The 21,788-nt window shown below is 36.8% G+C and overlaps 1 protein-coding gene across 1 annotated transcript in view; it reads left to right on the top strand.

Annotated features, from left to right (window-relative positions):
* The first annotated feature begins 21,479 nt into the window (after positions 1-21,479).
* LOC135210555 (uncharacterized) overlaps positions 21,480-21,788 on the top strand; it is a 118,642-nt gene continuing 118,333 nt past the window's right edge. Inside the window, exon 1 of the mRNA XM_064243417.1 lies at positions 21,480-21,529. Within this exon, the coding sequence (XP_064099487.1) occupies positions 21,502-21,529 (28 nt within the window). The 5' untranslated portion in view covers positions 21,480-21,501. The remainder of the gene's footprint in view (positions 21,530-21,788) is intronic.

Here is a 21,788-nt window from a genome sequence, read left to right on the forward strand (position 1 = left end):
ATTAATACATTCAGTCTTTACAGTGTAACGTGGGCAAGATTTTAGAAGGGCGACGTAAACATACAAAAATACTACACCATATTCTGAGTTACGGAAAATAATTTGTACAGCCCCTTGGAAATAAGAACTGAACGCAGTTCAAGAACAATACATCAGAAATAGATTGATAGCAAAATAGACATTACTAGAAATTTAAACCAGGAGCATTTTAGGAGATAAGATTATAACTGAATTTGAATGATCCTGTAAGGATAGCAAGATAGATATTACTAGAAATTTCAACTAAATGATTTTAGGAGATAAGATTATTACTGAATTTGAACGATCCTGTAAGAGTAATTTAAGCAAATGTCGTAAGCAAGACAAACACTGTTAAATATTAATCATATCCCAACTGTTCGAGAACATGAATTTTTTGGAGAGTCCGTCACCGAATCCACACACCACAACATACCGGAAATTAAAATTCTGTTTGGGGACCTTGCCGCTATCAGGGCATGAATGAAAATGAATGAAAATGAATTCCCTGCCAGGGAACATCAATGTGCCCATTTTTTATTCCTCTCAGCCCGATAACTTGAGACTTATGAACCGCGAAAATCATTTTGGGCGCTGGATACCCACCCGCCCCCCTCCCCCGAGTTTATTGATGCGGGATTTCGCCTGCTTAAGGAAGAAAGCGTTCTGTAAACGAAACTCGAAACTGTTTACAAAATGGGATGTTATGAATTATGAAAAGTGATGTGAGATGTGTATAGTAAGTAGGTAAGTGGGTACTTTTATCACAAAGAAGCAATTTATATAATTTATATGTATATATGTAATAATTACATATATATTAGATTTACAAGATCTGTAAATATAAACCAATGACCTGGGGTCATGGCATTAGGAGGGTTCTACGTGACCAAAGCAGACCTAGATTACGCTATGCGCTGTCTGCAGTAGCCTGATCTAGCTCTAAGCTTTGTCACATTTTTATGTTTATGATAACTTTGCACAACAACTTCCATGGGAAGCGGTTGACGCTGTTAACCTACGCCGGAAACTTGTAACTTCCGAGCCGGCGGACTACGTATGTTTTTTTATATGAATTGCTGAGATAGCTAATGTTCCGCTATCGACGCGATGCTTTAGAGTGGCAGTTCCACGCCAACGATCAAACATATCGGTCCTTCCGACCGAGCTGCATCTCCTAGTATGGAGTTACAGAATAAAGTTGTTATCTTGTTCAACTTGCCTGTTTGAATCATCTCCTCTAGTCAAGAAAGAAACCTCTCTACTAAGATATCCAAAGGAGATGAGAGGAACCAAAAAATACTTACGAATGACAGTCGTAGGAGAACACAAAAAGTTCTATCGCCAAGCGATAAGACTTAGATGTGTGGCAGCGTATAACGTAGAATATAATTAACAAGACCATATCAGCCGACCGAAGGTCTACAAGAACTAACTTCCACCTTCAACATCAAACTAAACAGAGGAAACGGGATCTTACAATCAACGCAACAGTTTATGAAGACGCAACTATGTCCTTCATCGAGAGGAAATACAAGCATTTACCCAACGACCGACGTTTGAGCAACTGTTGTCACTTATCTTCGAGAATCTACACCGGACGAGAGCAGCATCAAACATCAACGGAAAGAAGAAAACAAACACAGGGAACATCACCCGTTCACGAGCAAGGACGCAGAGTGTACAGCTAGACGCAGTAGTGCAAGGACGGAGGCTGTGACGTCATCAATCTTGGACTTCCCCACGCATCGTGCACCGAGAGAAGACCGTGACGTCATCACGACTTCCGACGCGAGACGTAGACAGGAACTGAGACGTCATCCCATGTCAACAATCCTTCGCAATATAATCTGGAGCTAAGTACCATTTTTATCTATTCAGGTCTTTTTCCTCAGTGAAGTGTTGTTCATCAAGAGTCGATCATCCGTATTCTGGGGTGAGTTGTTCGCCATATTAATCTTCCTTCATTACAGAATCAATCTTCAACTACGAGGTTCTCGCCCGCAGATTAATTTTTTTTTCTCTTCTCGTTGTCATTAACCGTTTCTTGCAGGAATTCTCCGTATAATATTTTATCATATTATCTGTATTTTTGTATCTTTTGGGGAATTTTCCTATTATTATAACACACTTATACAGTACATTGCTTATGCGTTTACGTAGTGGTCGAGTGTACTCTTATAGATATTTTGATAGGATTGCAAGGAATAGAAGTGATAAGAAAAAAGTGAAAGCCGAAATGGCAACTACTCCGGCTGGCAACCCCCATGTGGTGACTCTCGTTAGCGCGAGGTCAGCGATTGTCCCTTTTCAAGGTCGGGTCAATGGGTTCCTGCCTCAAAATGTTGAGGCATGGATCTCATCTGTAGACGCTCATTTAAAAGCAAAAGCATCACAGACCCAGCAGTACAATTACAGGAGGCCAAGAGCTTCATTGACTTTGCAAAAGGTGACGCAAGTGCGTATCTAAGGGGGGTTTCTTTCCAAGAGGCGCTTACATGGACGAGTTCAAAATTAGATTACGTGCCGTGTATGGGGGTGAAGAGGCTTTAGATGTAGTATTGGCATTGAGAAATATCCTTAACCAAGCCTCCATGACTCAGCTCAATGTTGTCGAGCGGGCGGCGCTAATTGCCGCCGACGGCTAAATGAATATCAGGATAGTTTAAGTAACTCCGGGTGGGTTGCGGGTGCTAAAAATCAAAGTGAAAGATTTTATCCGTTTGATCTACCTTACGTCTATCACTGCAATGTTGCCTGAAGCGTTAGTACGGTGTTTTGATAAAAAATTGCAGCCCGACAGTACGGAATTAGATGTGTATAAACAAATCAAAAAACACATGTCTAAATGTACCGACCTAGATCCTTCGCTCTATCAAGTTTTTGCAAAAAATGATAACAAGCCACAACAAGTAAATGTGTACATAATAATAATCAGTGGCAGGATGGTTTGTTATAACTGTAAACAGACCAGGTCACATGATTTCAGACTGTCGGACGCGTTTTTTTGTTCATACACATAGTTCAACTCATTCATATAACCCGTTGCTACTCGAGGAATCACAGCAGAATGCTACAACACGCAACCAGTTTGCCAGTGCAAATAAAAAGAAGGGTCCTCAGTACTATAAGAAGAAACACCAACGGAAAGGAAATTCTGCACAACAGCAGAAACAAACAATCGTGCTTCAGGTACCTCTGTTCCTGGGCCGTCTAGCCAGAACTCGCAAGGGCAAGCGAATTTTCAGGGTGTGATAAACAAAACAAATACCACGTAGTTCACTCCAAGGGGGGAGAAGGGCGATTGTTGGGTCATCAATATTCAACATCTTTTGTTATCAAATAATCAGTTTAATCATTTATCAGATCATTGTGAGACAATTGATTTTCCTATGAAACACACGGCCGAATCAAAAAAATCTGTGCAGGTACCCGTAGATTTGCAACAAATTCATGCAATTATTAGTCAAAACGAGTTGCGACCAACCTTACATGCAGTAAAATTTGGACCATAAGTCATTCACTTTGTTCTTTGATTCTGGTAGTCCACGTAATATAATGAATTTAAGGACTCATCATTTACTCTTTTCAAATTTCCCTATAGAAAGTCCGGAATAAGGCTCTCAGGCATTGGGAATAATGAATTAAATGTTGTGGGCGTAACTCATGTACAGTACCAAGGTCGGTAAGCGCACGTTTGCTGATACCTTTGTCGTTGTACAAAACAATAATGTATCCCGCAGTAATTATCGGATACCCGTCTATGGGCACTAAAATATCTTTAGCACCTGCAAAACACGGCGTGTATACAAAAGGGAAATTCTATAGGTTTCTTAATAATCCCTAAAATCAGTTTTAGATAATAAAGAGACAGACAGAGGTTTGTTGTCACTTACATTACGGAACCAATCACCTGTCTCATAAACCAAGAAATAATACAGGCAACCCAACAGAACTCTCGCTCACCCGTAATATCAGCTTGCACGCAAACTCTCGAGCCTAACGTAACTTCAAATATATTAGTGCGTGTAAAGAGAACCTTGCCAGGATCTGAAACATTAATCCTTTCCGAAACTCTGAAACACACGGATTTCCGTCACACAAGCCGTTTATACATTCGGTCTCACAACAACAATGTAACATCGAAGTCTGTAATCATTTTGAATACCACTTTAGTAATCCACAAAGGAAAACTCACATATCTTGGATGCCGAAGTTTGATAAACATCGCATTCTTACCGTAGCTGAGATAAATCACGCTCAATCAGTCGCGGATGAACCCCTTTTGCAATCTATAAAGAACAAATCAATAAGGACATTCAAGAAGAAGAAATTCAGCAGAAATTTTTGAATCTGTTAACTAAATATCATGATGTTTTTTCCACTACGGATGGAACCTTAGGAAAAACGGATGTCATCGAGCATCAAATAAGGCTCAAGGACAAACAGAAAGTAATCTATGTACCTTCGTACCGACTTCCTATGAAATTTCAGAATGAGATAACAGAGGAAAGTAGGTAAAATGTTAAAAGAAGGAGTCATTAGGAAATCAAACAGCCTTATAATTTTCCGTTAATAGTAGTAGACGAAAAAAGATCGAACTTGGCGGATATGCGTAGATTTTCGTCGTTTAACAAATGAAGAAACAATCCCTGACAGATTCCCAGTAACCATGTACCGATGATATCCTATCCTTACTAGGCCAGAATAAATATTTCACAAGCCTAGACTTACTAAAAGGATTTCATCAGATTCCGTTGGAACAAGAGAGTATCCCATACACTGCCTTCAGCACAGCCAGGGGACATTATGAATTTTTGCGTATGCCTTTTGGTTTACGTTGTGCTCCTATAACTTTTACTCGTATGATAAACATCGTGTTTGGAGACTTGTTGGGAGATATCCTACCATGCCTACATGGATGACTTAGTAATCTTTTCCAACACATTAGAAGAACATTTACGTAAATTGGAGTTAGTGTTACAAAGATTAAGACAGCATAATTTTAAGGGTAAAGATAAGTAAGTGTGAAATTTTTTAAAACAGAACTAGTCTATCTAGGTTTCACGGTTTCTAGTGAAGGTCTTAAAGTCGTCCACGATAAGGTGTCGGCTATCCGTAACTTTCCGATACCTACTAACGTCAAGGGAATACAGCAATTTTTAGGATGCAGCGGATACTATCGCCGCTTCATCCGCAACTACTCAATCATAGCCGCGCCCCTAACCGATCTTATAAAAAGGGCGTAGATTTCGTATGGTCTGAAATTCATCAAGAGGCGTTCGATAAATTGAAAGATGAACTGTGTAGTTCTCCTATCTTGAAATTTCCTGACTTCGGTAAGGAATTTTTCATAGCAACAGACGCCTCAGACCTAGGAGTAGGTGGGGTATTGCTTCAACAATATGATAAACAGTTTTTTTCCCTATAGCTTTTTATTCGCGTAAACTGAGACCTTCCGAAAGTAAAATATGCAGTAAATAAGACAAGGAAGGGCTCCGCTATTGTTAATTCACTCGTGCATTTTAAATTCATAATATACGGTTATCCCGTCAAGGTTCTCACTGATCATAAGCCCCTAACCGACTTCTTTTTTTTTTTTTTTAAAGGCTTTAGTCACAGCCCCAAGTGAACTCGGTGGCACATGATCATTCAGGACTTTGGCGCGAGGATCGGGTATTTACCTGGGAAAAAGCAAATATCATTGCTGACGCATTATCACGCAACCCCTCTTCATCTTGTACCGAGCCATTATTTAGCTGAATAATAGATATCTCAACCTCCACGCCCGTTGTTAAAACTATATCTGAACAGGAAGATCGGGGCTGGAGTGCTGAACTATTACAGACGGAACAAAGAAAAGATCCGCAAATAGAAAAATCATCATTGCGTTAAACGGAAATCCGAAGGAAAAAGATACCTAAAGTATAAGCAGCAGAATTATATCCTACAGGACAATATCCTGTGTAGATCCGTGACGAGGAAAACCCGCAACACACCGCAGTTGAATAACAACCAGGTGGTGGTGCCTATCTCACTCATACCCACTGTCTTAAGTGGTTGCATGAAAATCCACTGCACGGACACCCGGGTTATACTTGATGTCACAGAAAGCCAAATCCTTATTTTATTGGCATACGATGCTTACAGATATAAAAAAGCACATAGCAAATTGTCGCACTTGTCAAGAATACAAAGGGCACACGAAAGACACCTGTCAGCCTAGGGGCCTACCCGTGCCAACTCAAACCCTTTGAAAGAGTACATTTAGATTTATTAACAGGATTTTACGAGTCAGACAGAGGAAATAAGCTCCTAGTAATTATAGACGCTTTGACTCGATATACAGAACTGATAGCGCTTAAAACAAAAACCGCGGTCGAGTGCGCTAGGAAGTTTTACGAGTGCTACATTTGTAAACATGGAATTCCACACATCATTATCTCAGACTCGGCGGGGAGTTCAATAATCATTTCCTTAACTCCTTGTGCGAATTCCTTTGTATAAAGAAAATCAATACCATGATCTATCACCCAGAGTCTAATGGGCTAGGGTAAAGGGCAAATCGTAAGGTTTTAAACATGTTTTAAGGGTCACCTTAGGGGGGGCAGATCCCAACTGGGGACATTTGCCATACCTGCGGTACTAAGCAACACTTAATCACTCGTATCATGTGTCTATTAAAATGACACCGCACGAGGCACTGTACGGTATCCCGGCCCGAACGCCTTTCCACATCTTAAAGCCTACAACTAATTTATCAAATCCTCTAAAGGATGTTATGGATGCAAGCATAAGTCGATATAATATAATTCGTAAGAATTTAGAAGAAGCACAGATCATAATGAAAAAAAATCATGATAAAATAGCTAAGCCAACTAGAACATATGCCGTGGGCGATCAGGTATACATACAAGTATACGTACGTAAAGGTTTAAATTATAAACTGACACCTAAGTTTGAAGGCCCGTTTAACATTTTAGAAAATTTAACGGCCAATAGAGTTATGGGTTCAAAATGTATCCAAACCCACTGATGTGAGAATAGTCCCATTGGCACATATCAGAATCTAAAGAAAGGTAGATGGAGTGAGGAAAAAAATGGTTGTATTTATGAAACTTGTATAATAATTTATATATATATATATCTATTAATCATATTGTATGTAAACCTATTCTTTAACGCGAGTTATTACATATGTTTTTACCTCATTGCAGGTTTCAAAATGAATCTGTTATTGTTAGGAGTGATATTGTGTATTCAGACATCTTTGTTGTATGGAAAGAGCACTAGGACGAAAGAAATAGAATTTAATCATGGCTCGATTATCGAGGAGAATCGATGATGTATTCATCGTGTCAAGTAATATTGTTATCGAAGTAGATATGCATGCTATTTTCTTGCCTGAAGATGACGTCCTTAACTTAAAGAATGACCTGATGAGGTTTGGTATTTCCCTTAAGGAAATGCACGAAACGTAATTTTCATGCTTACTCAGGGATTTCGCTAGCTCAAACACTAAGCGTCGCGGAAATGTTGTCTTATGACATACAAAATAAAACCGCCGAGGCAGAAGAACTCGCTCGTGACCTGCTGATGTGGTCTGTGCGGCACAATACTCTTGAACGCCGCAACCCGCTTATTCTAGCTGGACTAAACATCTTAGGATCAGTTGCGAATCTAGGCTTAGGAATCTCAAATCGCCTCAAGATAAATAATCAAAATAAAGAATTGAGTTTTTGCAACACAAAACAGAACTGGCCTTATCTGAACTTCGCAGCCAGTTATCTTCGATCAATCAAATAATGAATATCGTTAATGAACATTTAAATAATATCGATCAGGTCATGGAAGTTCAACATTTGCTGGCTACTATAGCTTACTATAGTTCGAAAATAGATCATATCCGTGTGAAAATATCACATTTTATTGAAAAGTCAAAAAGATTACGTAGAAGCAATTACGTTAGCAACAAAGGGTGTGTTAATCTCCTCACCTCATGCCTATTAAAGATCTGACGTTAACTTTGGAAAACGGACGGGAGAAGCTAGGTTATATTCCTTTATTAGATGCCCATAAAGTAGAATTCTATTATAGCCTAATATCAGTCAGCGTTGAAAATTATAGAATTATGATCACAATTCCTTTTGATTCTTCCGATGCTTGGCATCATACAAAATAGCACCGTTTCCTACTTTTATGACGAATAACTCAAATCCAGTAATATCCAATTTAACGGGGCATGTACTGATTTCTTCTGATAAGAAATCATTTACAATCATTAAAGACTTAGATAAACTCACTCACTGTTCAGAAGCCATGAATAATAAAATTTGTACAGCTGACTCTTTTGAATTCTATCCTATATCAACGGATTCATGTGAGTTAGACATAGTGCTAAACGGCTCTCTCTCTCATACAAGCGAAGGTTGTCTGGGGAACTTTATCCCTTTTACGGTAATAAATTCAATTACAGGATGAATATCGTTCCTGGATCCGTTATGATAAGGCCGGATTCGACGTCGTGTGTCCGGACAGTACCACCGCCCATGCCCCTATCTTCGTAGCAGCCGATGGTTGTACGGGACATCTACAAACTATACCGTCAGAGGGTCAACACGATAATACGTGAGAAGCGTATTTCGCGAACTACACGTGGGGCTTCCACAATCAGTCACCCATCACTAACTCTCCCATACAACGCGCGAGTAGCTCATCGTCTGACGCAACTGGCTGAGATGACCCACGCGTCATCGACTTATGCAGGTGGAGAAAATCTTCGCTACTACATTCTGCTAGCCGTGTTCAGCGTGACGGCCATATTGGTTATCGCCGTCAACATCTTTGCTTGGCGTAGGCTGAGGCGTAAACAGAGGATCTCCAAGGGAACGTACTGGCCCGTCTAGATGACGTACCCGTTTAAACTCAAGTCGTTTGCGTTTAGGGCCGCCTGAACCTGGCCACTTCAGTTTCGTGCCTAGGGAATTGTCTGGAATTGTGTTGTGTGAAAAGCGGTCCGTATGCTGGCAAAAATGACTCCACGCCTTTGCATTTGAACAGTTAAAGTATCTCCAGGGCGCCCTAATAAAGCATTATAGCCCAATATTATACATTAATATATTCCTAAAGGTATTTTTCGGGCACCTAATAAAATATCAGCCCTATATATTGCTTTTCTGCAGATTTCCATAGTTATACTATTATACCATTGTACAATTATATTTATCTATTACAAAGAGTGTCAAGTACTCTTTAACAATTATCCATGATCATGCTATAATCATTATTTAGTAACCATTATTCTTAATCAGGTTACCTGTTATCATATTAATCATGTATACATGTTTTGATTTTACCTTTTTATTATTATTTGGGTACCTAATCATTAGTATTACCAAACATGGATCTATATTTTCCATGCATTTATCTTTGTTTATGAATAAATGTCAACAAGGGTATGTAACAGAACCTTTTTATGCATTTAATCACTTATTATGTTATACCTAGACGTATGTTACGAGCACGCTCCTATGAACAATGTTTAAAGTAATTTTTTTTGTTATTCAAGGCTTGAATAGGTAGCAGTCCGAGCCTAATGTAATAATTACATATATATTAGATTTACAAGATCTGTAAATATAAACCAATGACCTGGGGTCATGGCATTAGGAGGGTTCTACGTGACCAAAGCAGACCTAGATTACGCTATGCGCTGTCTGCAGTAGCCTGATCTAGCTCTAAGCTTTGTCAACATTTTTATGTTTTATGATAACTTTGCACAACAACTTCCATGGGAAGCGGTTGACCTGTTAACCTACGCCGGAAACTTGTAACTTCCGAGCCGGCGGACTACGTATGTTTTTTTATATGAATTGCTGAGATAGCTAATGTTCCGCTATCGACGCGATGCTTTAGAATGGCAGTTCCACGCCAACGATCAAACATATCGGTCTTCCGACCGAGCTGCATCTCCTAGTATGGAGTTACAGAATAAGTTGTTTATCTTGTTCAACTTGCCTGTTTGAAATCATCTCCTCTAGTCAAGAAAGAACCTCTCTACTAAGATATCCAAGGGAGATAAGAGGAACCAAAAAATACTTACGAATGACAGTCGTAAGGAGAACACAAAAAGTCTATCGCCAAGCGATAAGACTTAGATATATATATATATATATATATATATATATATATATATATATATAATATACGTAATATACGAGAAAACTCCAGAATATCTGGACGTAAGAAACTTACCCATTAACAAACAATCATGTGATGACACTAAAACCAAGTTATCAAACTAAATGACGATGGTTACATCACTGATAAAGACAAAAGATACAGTCATACCGATCAAGGGGTCCAAACTCAGGGTACGTTCCAGAAACTCTTAAAAACTTCTTGAAAATAGTGCCACACCAGGAATCGCCGATTTCCAGATACCAGTTGTTGGCAGCGGTGTTTCATTTGCTGCCAATATTGGCGATAACAGGACCAATAACCGACGCGAGAAAGAATGAATTCCCTAGTGGATGGAAGGACAGTATTTAAGATCTAAATGACTTCGCTGGAAAGCCGATGACGCAACGGATCTCTGATTAACGAACTCCACGACTACTCCAGTTAAAGATCACGTCGAATACATCAAAGAACAAGCAATGGATGACGGACCGACGGATATAGTACTCAGAAGAAGCAGAGATTTCGACTGATATTGAGTGTCAAGAGGTCTTTCATCGTTGCGCCCGGTCACGATTCCTAACACAACAGGATTCTCGTCCTTTTTAGCGAGAAGATCGCTCTGAATTTTACACATAAGGATCGCAGGGATTGTCTAACAAGGAGGCAAAATAGCAAATAGAGATCGGCCACACACACAGACGTCTCTCTCAGAGAGAGAGAGAGAGAGAGAGAGAGAGAGCTCTTATTCTGGATATTTTTAATTGCACGTAAACGAGCAAAATTGTTACGTACATCTTAATGTTTAAATAAAGAGATACCGCCACGTATAACGGAGGAAATTTAGCCACACATACTGATCAGAATAGAGCAGACAAAAAAGTTTGTCATATTGTTCTTAAATTACAGCTTTCTATTAAATGCAGTGAGAAAAGCAAACTCTTTTCAGACTTGTGCATTCATGCAAGCGTGAATCCTCGCTTACTGTAGGGAGAGAATTATACTACGCACAGCAACAACAACTTCAGAAAGAGAGAGAGAGAGAGAGAGAGAGAAGAGAGAGAGAGAGAGAGAGCCTCCTCTCTGAGCAAACTCGCCTAGCGCTGCTGACATCCAATTTCCTTTCGGGTAGATATAGCCTCGTTTCAGGACTCTGTTGCTGAACATTAAACGTTTCCTTCTACTGACAGTTGGAACTTGCACGGTCTCCACTCCTCGATGGGCAATCTCCTCCTATGGGTTCCAATGATCCCTACTGCCTAAATTTAATCGGGATTTGAACGGTATCGGGGCGGGGATGAATACTTTCCTATATGGGAGTCGATGACGATTATTGCGAATACTGAATACTGGTTATGTCAGTGTATGTTAGTGAAAGTGCACGTCTTTTCTTGTGTGAACTATTTTATAAACATCATTAAAAAATGTTGATGTCAGTGTATGTTAATAGTGAAAGTGCATGTCATGTGTGACCTATTTATTTATAAATATAATTCAAAAATGATGATATGACCTCGCTCGTGTTCAAACTCAGGGGATGAACTATAAAATGTCAAATACGGATATGAAGTTAGGCCAACATCCTTTTATGTGTCATTTCGGCTAATATTCTTATACGAGCAAATAACGTTATCAGCTGTAATTTAGATTCGTTATTGTTCATTTCATCGTATTGTCGGGTATAGTTTATAGAAATATTGCAATAAAATCAAAGGCTAGGTAGAGATTGCATATTTTAACCTGATGAGCTCTACAGAGATCAATTGATAAATCCATTCTAGCACTGTATAATTTGCAATCGTGACAATTAATTTGTATTATCCATCCTACATAGATCAATTGATAAATATAAAATTAATTTGCATTATCCATTGATCAAACAGGTTTTTATAATAATTAGTTGCTGTTGGTTTTCACGCTGAAGGGTTTTTATATTTACAGTACCATAGAGGCTCCATCTCTCTCCACCACAAATGAAAACGCAATCCCATTAGCAACACAATGATTTTTGATAATTCATTCAACTGTGTATTTCACTACAAATAATGGATATATGGTCGTACCCCGTTTCATTTATTTGATTGTGAATATCTAGTATCAGTGTGTCTAAGACTATTTTTTTTTTTTACTACTTGACAAAAATATTTGCTTTACACAAATATGATTTTAACATATATGTATGTACGTACGTATATATATATATATATATATATATATATATATATATATATATATATATATATAGATATATATGTGTGTGTGTGTGTGTGTGTGTATCCTTAAATCCACGGACATTCTTCTCAAGTACGTGTTCCTTCGTGCTACATTGGACACACACACACACACACACACACCACACACATATATATATATATATATATATATATATTATATATATATATATATATATATATATAAAGTAGAATATAGTATATATACATACATACATACATATATATAAGTATATATATATATATACATATATATATATATATATATATTCTTTACCCGTATAATATGTGCAGTTATGATAACTATCATAAAGTTCTCTTTTTGTTTATTAAGTTGCTTATACCTTATAACATAAATTTTACAATTATCCCTTATTATCTATATATGAAAAAATCTAATATATGGCTGTTATTCACTTTAGAGTGTCATTTTATATATATATATATATATATATATAATATATATATATATATATATATATATATCACTCAGAAGTGAGAAGGTTTATATGTCTGAGTTGCTACCCTATCTGATAAAACAAAAACTATATTTAAGATATAGATGTCAGCTTGTAGGACCTCTAGGACCTCTTCACCAAGCCCTCTGGTTAGCATTAATAATCCTACAAGAATCCATGAAGAATATGTGCCTCAACAAGCGTCATTTCGATACAACACGATCACTGAATATATTGTTATAGTAGATTCACATCAACCGTGCATTTGATGTCTAGGCCAGTCCCTTAACGACGCTCCTGATTAGCTGTTGATAAGCCAGTGACAGGACTGGAATCTCTCAGTCTCTCGAGAGCGTTCACATGGGCAGGATGAATGTTCCACCTTTCCTGAGGGATACTTTTGAAAGATGTATCCCACAGGAGAGGTGGAACATAGATCCTACCCATGTGAACTCTCTCGAGAGACTGAGAGTTTCCAGCCCGGTCATTGGTCTATCAACAGCCAATCAGGAGCGTCGTAAGGTACTGGCCTAGACATCAAATGCACGGTTGATGTGAATCTACTATAGGAACAATTCAGCTTGGTGATATTCCTGCAGCCATTGGGGTTCCATATACTGTTATTGATGAAGAAAATTTATGTCGAAATCATTCAGGTAACCAAAGATTTTATTATTTGCACAATAGTATATAATTATTAGAAGCATAATTCTTTTTTTTGGTATCAGTTTTATGCTCTTCCTGAGACGATACTATTAGATTATAAGTTAGCTTTAGTGCTATATTTATGTATTTAAACTTAACAATAGCGTACCTTAGCTTCTCAGAAACAGTAATGGGTTATTGGAATATACTAAATGTTGACCTGCAGAAATCAGGGCTTTTTTTTTCTTTGTAAAATAAATTGTACGAAGAAATATATTCAATTGACTCTGGAACTATTATGTTTTATCGTCGAGGTATAAAAACGAGCGAAATTCAGTTTTATTTCTTAAAAAGTAAAAAGGTGGAAAATATTCTAGGACAATAAAAATGTTGAATCTTTGTAGGTTGTGAAACGAAACAATGTTTTACACATCGTTTTTTTTTAACTCTATTCAAGGGTATGTTTATATTCATAGATCACAGATGAACAGAATTTTCATTCCTGCATTTGAATCTTGCAAATAGTTCTCGAAATTCGAAGAAAAAAAAAACATTTTTTTTTTGTTGAATGAAAACTTCCTATATTTTCATATTCGATAACGAATGAATTTGTTGAAAAAAACGGTGGCCTTCCAAGGTATTACAGAAATGATGGTCATTAAAGGCATTTTTTTTTTTTTTTCCGCTGTTTGATGTAAAGTTTTTGCAAATTATTTGGAACAAAAGGAAAAATGGCCATGTTTCAGAAATTTATCGGTAACAAATGATAATTGCAAAGGCTGACCATCTGGCATGTTTAAATACACGAAGTAAATAATGATTTGAACAATCTGGGAACAAAAAGAGTAATCTATGATAGTTATAATAAGTAAATTTCTGATACTGATATAGAAAATGACGGGTCTTCTTCACGACATGAATTATGGGGGAATTACAGGAATTCTAATTCAGATTCGAAAATGGTCCACCTTGTGGAATATTCACTTGAGCTTTGTCTGCAAACCAACGAATAATGCAATAATGACAGTAAGTAGTAAAAAAAAAAAAAAAAAAAGAGAAAAAAAAAAAGCAGTATGAATAAAATAGCGAAAAAAATGCAGGAAATACCTGTCCTAATACAATTGAGGTTTACTGACAATACTATAATGCCAGAAAATAATTAAAAGATATTATGAATGAAAATAGAAAAAAAATGTAGGTAACACCTATTCTAATACAGGAAAACAAAGAATAATACAGTGATGAGAGTGAATAATGATAATAATAATGATAAAAACACAGTTTGACTGGAAATAGCCACCCCCCAAAAAATGTAGGATATACCTGTCCTAACGCAAAGAATAATACAGCAATGGCAGCAAATAATGTAAAAAATGAGTTTGAATGAAAATAGACCGGCCCCCACCGCACTCCCCCCACCCACCCAAACCAAAAAAAAAGAAAAAATAGAGTAGGAAATACCTGTGCTGATACATCCTATCCAAATTGCTCCTAAAAGTACCCTCTCGTTCGTGCCCTGACAATGGTAGACATAGAAAAATTGAATTTTCTCCGCTCCGTTGCAACATTTTTACCGGTACAGATAGGCAGCTGATTTGCAGTCCCCAAAATACCACTTTTTTTCCCCTTTGTTTTTTAAAAAATGACGTTTTCGTTCATTTTACATCATGAGTAATATATAATTTCTGATTTATGGGAGGTCTATTTGGTTACATAATAATGTTGTTTATTACTGAAATGCTGTCTTGGCTTTAAACAACTTCAAAGTAATATTTAGAAACCTAATAACATTATATCTTGGCATTATGTCAAGTAGTTACGGTTAATAATAATAATAATAATAATAATAATAATAATAATAATAATAATAATAATAATAATAAATACCACCCAGTTGAATTGGAGGACTGTGATAGACCCCCCAGCCCCCCCAGCCGCCCCCCCCCCCCATTATTATTATTATTTTTTTTTTTTTTTTACAAATATACGTCATTTGGACACATTTCCTTTCTGTATCAGTTCTATATATGATCACTAAACTGTGAACACGCATAATCAAAAACCTATACTTTATCCCGAGCAATGGACTTAATTACATTAAGTGGTCAGAACTTTTAAGGAAATGCATTTCCACAACTTTGTTCAACTCAAGTCCAAGTCCGAGCATCCGTACTCTTTCCGAGAGAGAGAGAGAGAGAGAAGAGAGAGAGAGAGAGAGAGAGAGAGAGCCATGATTGTGTGCGGAGGAAAGCGTATCGTCTAAAATTCAAGTCTTCAACTTTTACTAACTATTGTGTCCACAGAAGTTTGGTGGGACTACCAACAACGGTCGCTGATGTACTTGAGACCTTGTGAGAATGTTCATAATTTTTTCTTTTCTCTTCCTTAACGTAATGTCTTGCTCTGGAAGGCGGACCGGAGGAAAGCTTGGAAGGAAAGTGGAGGAGCCGGAAGAAAGTGAGGGGGCTGGAAGTGAAAGTGAGGCCGGAAGTGAAAGTAGGAGCTGGAAGTGAGGAGCCGGAAGTGAAAGTGAGGAGCCGGAAGTGAAAGTGAGGAGCCGGAAGTGAAAGTGAGGAGCCGGAAGTGAAAGTGAGGAGCGGAAGTGAAAGTGAGGAGCCCGAAGTGAAAGTGAGGAGCTGGAAGTGAAAGTGAGGAGCCGGAAGTGAAAGTGAGGAGCTGGAAGTGAAAGTGAATCGAGACCTTCCTTTGTAGAGGAATCTTAACAATTTATATTACTGAAGTTTGAACTAATCATGATATCTGCAATTTATTGAGAAATATGAGAAGTACAGATATGGAAAGCCTGACTTATAGAAATATTGCTTATGGTATAACAAACATTCAGCATTTAAATGGAAAGAATAAGAGCAGAATCTCTTTATTTATTTTCATATTAATAAAAGTATGAATATAATTATCTTAGTAGAAAATGTACTGCTTCGATATAATTCTATATGATTCAGATAAATAATAATGAAATTGTAAACAGAATATTCTCAGTGGGAAATTAATTTCTTGTTTTCACTTCATAAAGCAAAAAGCAGTGTTCTTTTGAGTTTCTATTTAACTTCTAGTTTTTCATATAAAAGTTACTGATTTTTTTTTCTTACTTTTGATATTTTAGCAAATCAATAGTCAACTGTTGATGTTTGGTTGTTTTATAAAATAAGAATATGAAAAGCTATACTTTTCTTTGCTCAGATTGTAACCTACTATATTCTGATATATTTACAGGAGAGACAAAAAAAAATCATACTTTAGTTAAGAGAGAAATTATTCACTATTGAATTTTTAAAAAATGGCAATTGTTATTTTTTTTTTTTTAATTTATGCTCTTCAACATTCTGAAGGAAAATACTGATAAATAATAGGTATCATCAACTTAATAATGGCCAAGTGAAACTTAATTTCGATAACTTAGACAAACGTTTCTCTCAGAGAGAGAGAGAGAGAGAGAGAGAGAGAGAGAGAGAGAGAGAGAGAGAGAGACCTTAAGACTAATGTAATAATGGCATATTCGTCACAGAATAAAACAGGCTGAGAATATTATGAAAATGACTGATATTATAAATTTACTCTATAATTTAAAAAGCATTATTTTTATTACCTTTGTTATTCTTCGTTATTGCTGTTGTAATTCTTATCATAGCCTTTTCTTAAATAAAATTTAAGAAAATCCGTAAGAATAAATTCGGCATTGACTAAGCATAAGTCTCTCTCTCTCTCTCTCTCTCTCTCTCTGAGAGAAACGTCTGTCTAACTCAAGATTTTTATTTTTCTGGTATTCATGAAAACGAAACGTTAGAGAAAACGTGATTCACTCAGTTCGAGCTAACTAAACTTCAGAGAAACTAAAGTCTACTAAAACTAGTTTTTGGGCGGCAGACCACAAACCTCCAAGCGTGACCACTAATGAAGATAGAGGCCAACGTCAACATACAAACTGGAAACTTTTACCGTACACTGTAACGTATGGCATAAGAATGACAACCATTTCCACAACGGGAGAATGAAAACGATGCTGAACCTGTAGCACGGAAGAATGAGTCTGCCAACTATAGTCACAAGATAATTCAATATATGTTCACTATAAATTCAGTGTTCAGGCAACTAACAAACTAAATTATTAATCATAGACTTTACTTTCCTTAGAAACTAGAGATAAGAATCTTATCGTTTAAGATTTATATCCCTAGAAGTTGTAGCCATGATAAGGAAATATATATGTTTAATTTAGAATTGGTGGACAGACAATAACGCGAAAATATTATACATATCGACTACTTTCGCTAGAAACTACAAGTAAGAATTTTATTGGTAAAGACTTTTTTTTCTAAAAGTCTCTATGCTAATAAATTTATAATGTACAGTACTAAATCCAGATAATTCATCGAATGAATAATGAGCATAGGGTATGCATAATCAGTATTAGTAGAGATATAATACATTCATTACCAATAATGTATGATCTGTCTCTCATCAATAATTATCTAGTGGCGAGTGGAACTAGAACGATTTATTTATGGAATAAATTTCTCGATACCTTCCATCAGCATTGTTACATTTATGAAAGTTTATCTCTGATAAGATTATCAAGTAATCATAGTATGCTATCAAAAGACTAGGGAATTAATTAATTTCATTAGTATCTCCTAACCATAAAATTTTCCAAAAGAGCATGTTATGAAAGTTAGATACAACTGATCCTTCTGAGACGTCTGTGCAATATCCGTCCGTTGCAGAACAGATGAATTTTTAGAGACAAATTTCGACGAGTGATAACGCAGTATCAGAAATTATTATAATAATAAAAATTGCGGTCTTTTCCCAGCCACGCGCGGCGAGATTGATAATTCCCTTGGGACGTCAGGTTGAAAATTAAGTTGGAAAATGACGTACGATAATTATTAAACCTGCGCCAGAAAGCCCTAGGCCTCATGGATTTGTCAAAATCAAAACCGCTGGCCATGGAGGGAACAATAGACGCTTCATTATTCACACCGCATCCTGAAATCATTTCTCTCGAATTAGGTCAGGAATGCAATATCTATCGGGGTGATATAAAAGGAATATATTTTGAAAGTTGAAAAGAGGCAAATATATATATTTATATATATATATATATATATATATATATATATATATATATATATATATATATATATGTGTGTGTGTGTGTGTGTGTGTGTGTGTGTATAACTGTTACTCACTTGAATCTTAGACATTGTCGTAATAAGAAAACGAAACAGTGTGAAGAAAGTTAGGGAACTTTTGTGATTAGTAGTTGTATATGTATCTGGTATATCTTTCTCTCTCTCTCTCTCTCTCTCTCTCTCTCTCTCTCTATATATATATATATATATATATATATATATATATACTATACATATATAATAAATAGGTTTTTTGCCACGAAGGAAAAATGAAAAAGCGAGATAGCCAAGTACTTTCGGTCCTGTTCGGACCCTTTACTGAGGCAAACTTTTTTTACCTCAGTAAAGGGTCCGAACAGGACCGAAAGTACTTGGCTATCTCGCTTTTTTCATTTTTTCCTTAGTGGCAAAAAACCTTTATTTATACATAGCATCACGTTTTATATACTTCGTGATCAAGTTTATTCATACACACACACACACACACACACACACACCCACACACATATATATATATAGTATATATACTATATAGTATATATAATATATACTTTTGTATATATTGTTATTATATATTTACATAAAGTATATATACAATAACCAGAAAGTCCTCTTAGCTTATCGACTTCTTCACATTTTATCATGATCGTTTCACTACAAAGTCAAAAGATTCTAAAGAAGGAATCCTGACGCCCGGGAAGGACTCGAACCCGCGTCCAGAACATCGGAACGAGATAGCGTTATTTACCTGATGTAAATGTGTGTGTGTGTTTTTATCATATATATCATAATGGTGGTAGAATCTGGTGAATGTAAAAGCACAAATGCTTTAAGATTCAAGGAACTCGCACAAGGAGACGGTCCTTTGAACTGTATGTCCTTACGAGATCTGCACAGAGGCTGCGAATTCTGGAGATAGCCAAAAGTGTCTTCCTTCCTTCATTTACGTCTTTTATTGCTTCTAAATATCCCCTCCAGTATCTCCTCCTGTTTAATCTCCTCTCCTTCACCCCCTCTTTCTGTCTCCCCCTCACCCCAGCCACCAATCTCTCCGGCTCCCTTTTACACAGCCAAAATTAAGGATTAAGTCTAATGATCTGCTCGCCATTAGTCCAAATCTTTTGATCGTCTTGTTCTTCAAAGTTCTAATTAATGATGTCAAAACATTTAGGCCTTTTGGCAACGGTCCCTTTATCATCGGGAATCTTTTAATTCCAGATTTCTCTCATCTACGCCCTTCCAGCAGACGATAGTAAAGAAAATATACGGATAAAATGATCATTCTGTCTCTGTCTCTGTCTCCGTCTCCCTCACCCACACCTAACTCTCTCTCTCTCTCTAAATATAAGGATAAAATTATCATTCTCTCTCTATCTCTGTCTCCCCCCCACCTCTCTCTTCTCTCTCTCTCTCTCTCTCTCTTTTCAACGATCATGCAGCACCTGTAGTGCCGTTTTTTGATGAAAAAGTTTTTAATTCCATGCGTAGTAAAAAACACACAGAAAGAGCTAATTGTTCATACACGTTTTCAAAAGTTATTTTTATAAATCATTTTTTCACTCAGCAGTTGGGGGCGGTCAGTTATTCGGTCCTGATGAAGCCACTTTCATTCACGAAAGACATTAAAATACATTCATACATTTCATACATCCATAGAACTCACTATCCTTTTCATCGTGTTTCCACTGACTGCTGTTCCCGTGGATTATCACTCTGTCCCCCTTTCTCTATTCATTTTGATTTATGTATTAGCACGTTTACGATAAAATGAATCAAAGCCTAATTCTGACAGAGAAATGAGGCAGGTACTATCAGTTGAAATAGTAAACATGAGTTGCTTGAGATGTATTAGTCATTATTTTCGCTGCTTAATTTATTCTTATCGAGAATCATTTTCCACTGACTAAGAATAGGTTAGCTGGGAAGATACTAATAATGAAATCTCTAATATATGCAACTATAATAAAATAGATAGGAACCGTTTTTTTTTTCATGAAATTTTTACCTCTTATGTTTCAAATAGGAAAACACGAAACAGCCCGTAAGGTAAATGTATAAATGGAATGAATAATAATAAAGATTATAAGTCATAAAGATAAAGTTGACAGCGCGTTATTCTTGATAATATGAGGAAGAGGTTTAGTTCATCACCGTACAATAATAAAGTTAATCCCGAGCGTTCAAGCACAATGCTTCTTCATCGAAGTTCCAACAATTTATTTGTTGTAAAATGAGGCTGCAATTCAAGAAAAAAAAGGATAAAATAAAAACGAATGTTTTCCTTCTTAAAGCCATTTTGAAAATATCTGATTTTATATTGCGCCAACATTCTCCTAATTAACGTCTAAGATGTGACGTCAGCCAGTAAACGCACCATCAATAGTACCATGAATTTAATTCACGATACTATTGATGGTGCGTTTACTGATGTATGCCAGTGTGAACAGTAGTACCATCAATAATACCACACACAGTCCTTCACTCGGGAAACCTGTGAGGCGCCACTCACAAAGAAATTCAGGTTGGAACATGCAACCATTCCTCAAACATTCGAGAAAAATCTGGTATTAAAAATTATACGCCGTCCTCCGTTTCAGATCGATAATTGAATTCAATGCAAGACATTCTAAGGAATGTTTGACGTAGAGAATCATGTTGCAAGACGTATGGCGAGCCAGCTAACCAACGCACATGTTTTGGAGATCCGTTGTAAGGGAAAACATTAAATGAGTCTAATATTTTACGCTCAGCGAGACTCCAGCCAATTAGCGCTTTTGTTATTGTCGCCTGAAAGCCAATCAGCGTCAGCGACTGAACATGAACACGCGGGCCGCAGAGTTACTTTGTAAGTGAACATATTATTGCTGTTATCGTCGTTGTTATTAATAATCAAGTAATGACATTACCGCTACAATGAATTTAGGCAGTGTCGAAACTATGAAGAGTTCGGTTTGGCCGTGCCGTCCCAGGATTAGTGTGTAAATAAGGAAAATTCCTTTGATGGTGCCCCCTAGGCCTAGGCTAAGGTGCAATTGAAGCTAGGCTATTCTGCGTGAAGTGTCTATTCATTTGATGGTGATATTGACAACTTACAAGTCTTATGC

This window comes from Macrobrachium nipponense, chromosome 39 (genome assembly GCF_015104395.2).
Source record: "Macrobrachium nipponense isolate FS-2020 chromosome 39, ASM1510439v2, whole genome shotgun sequence".
Classification (NCBI taxonomy): Eukaryota; Metazoa; Arthropoda; class Malacostraca; order Decapoda; family Palaemonidae; genus Macrobrachium; species Macrobrachium nipponense.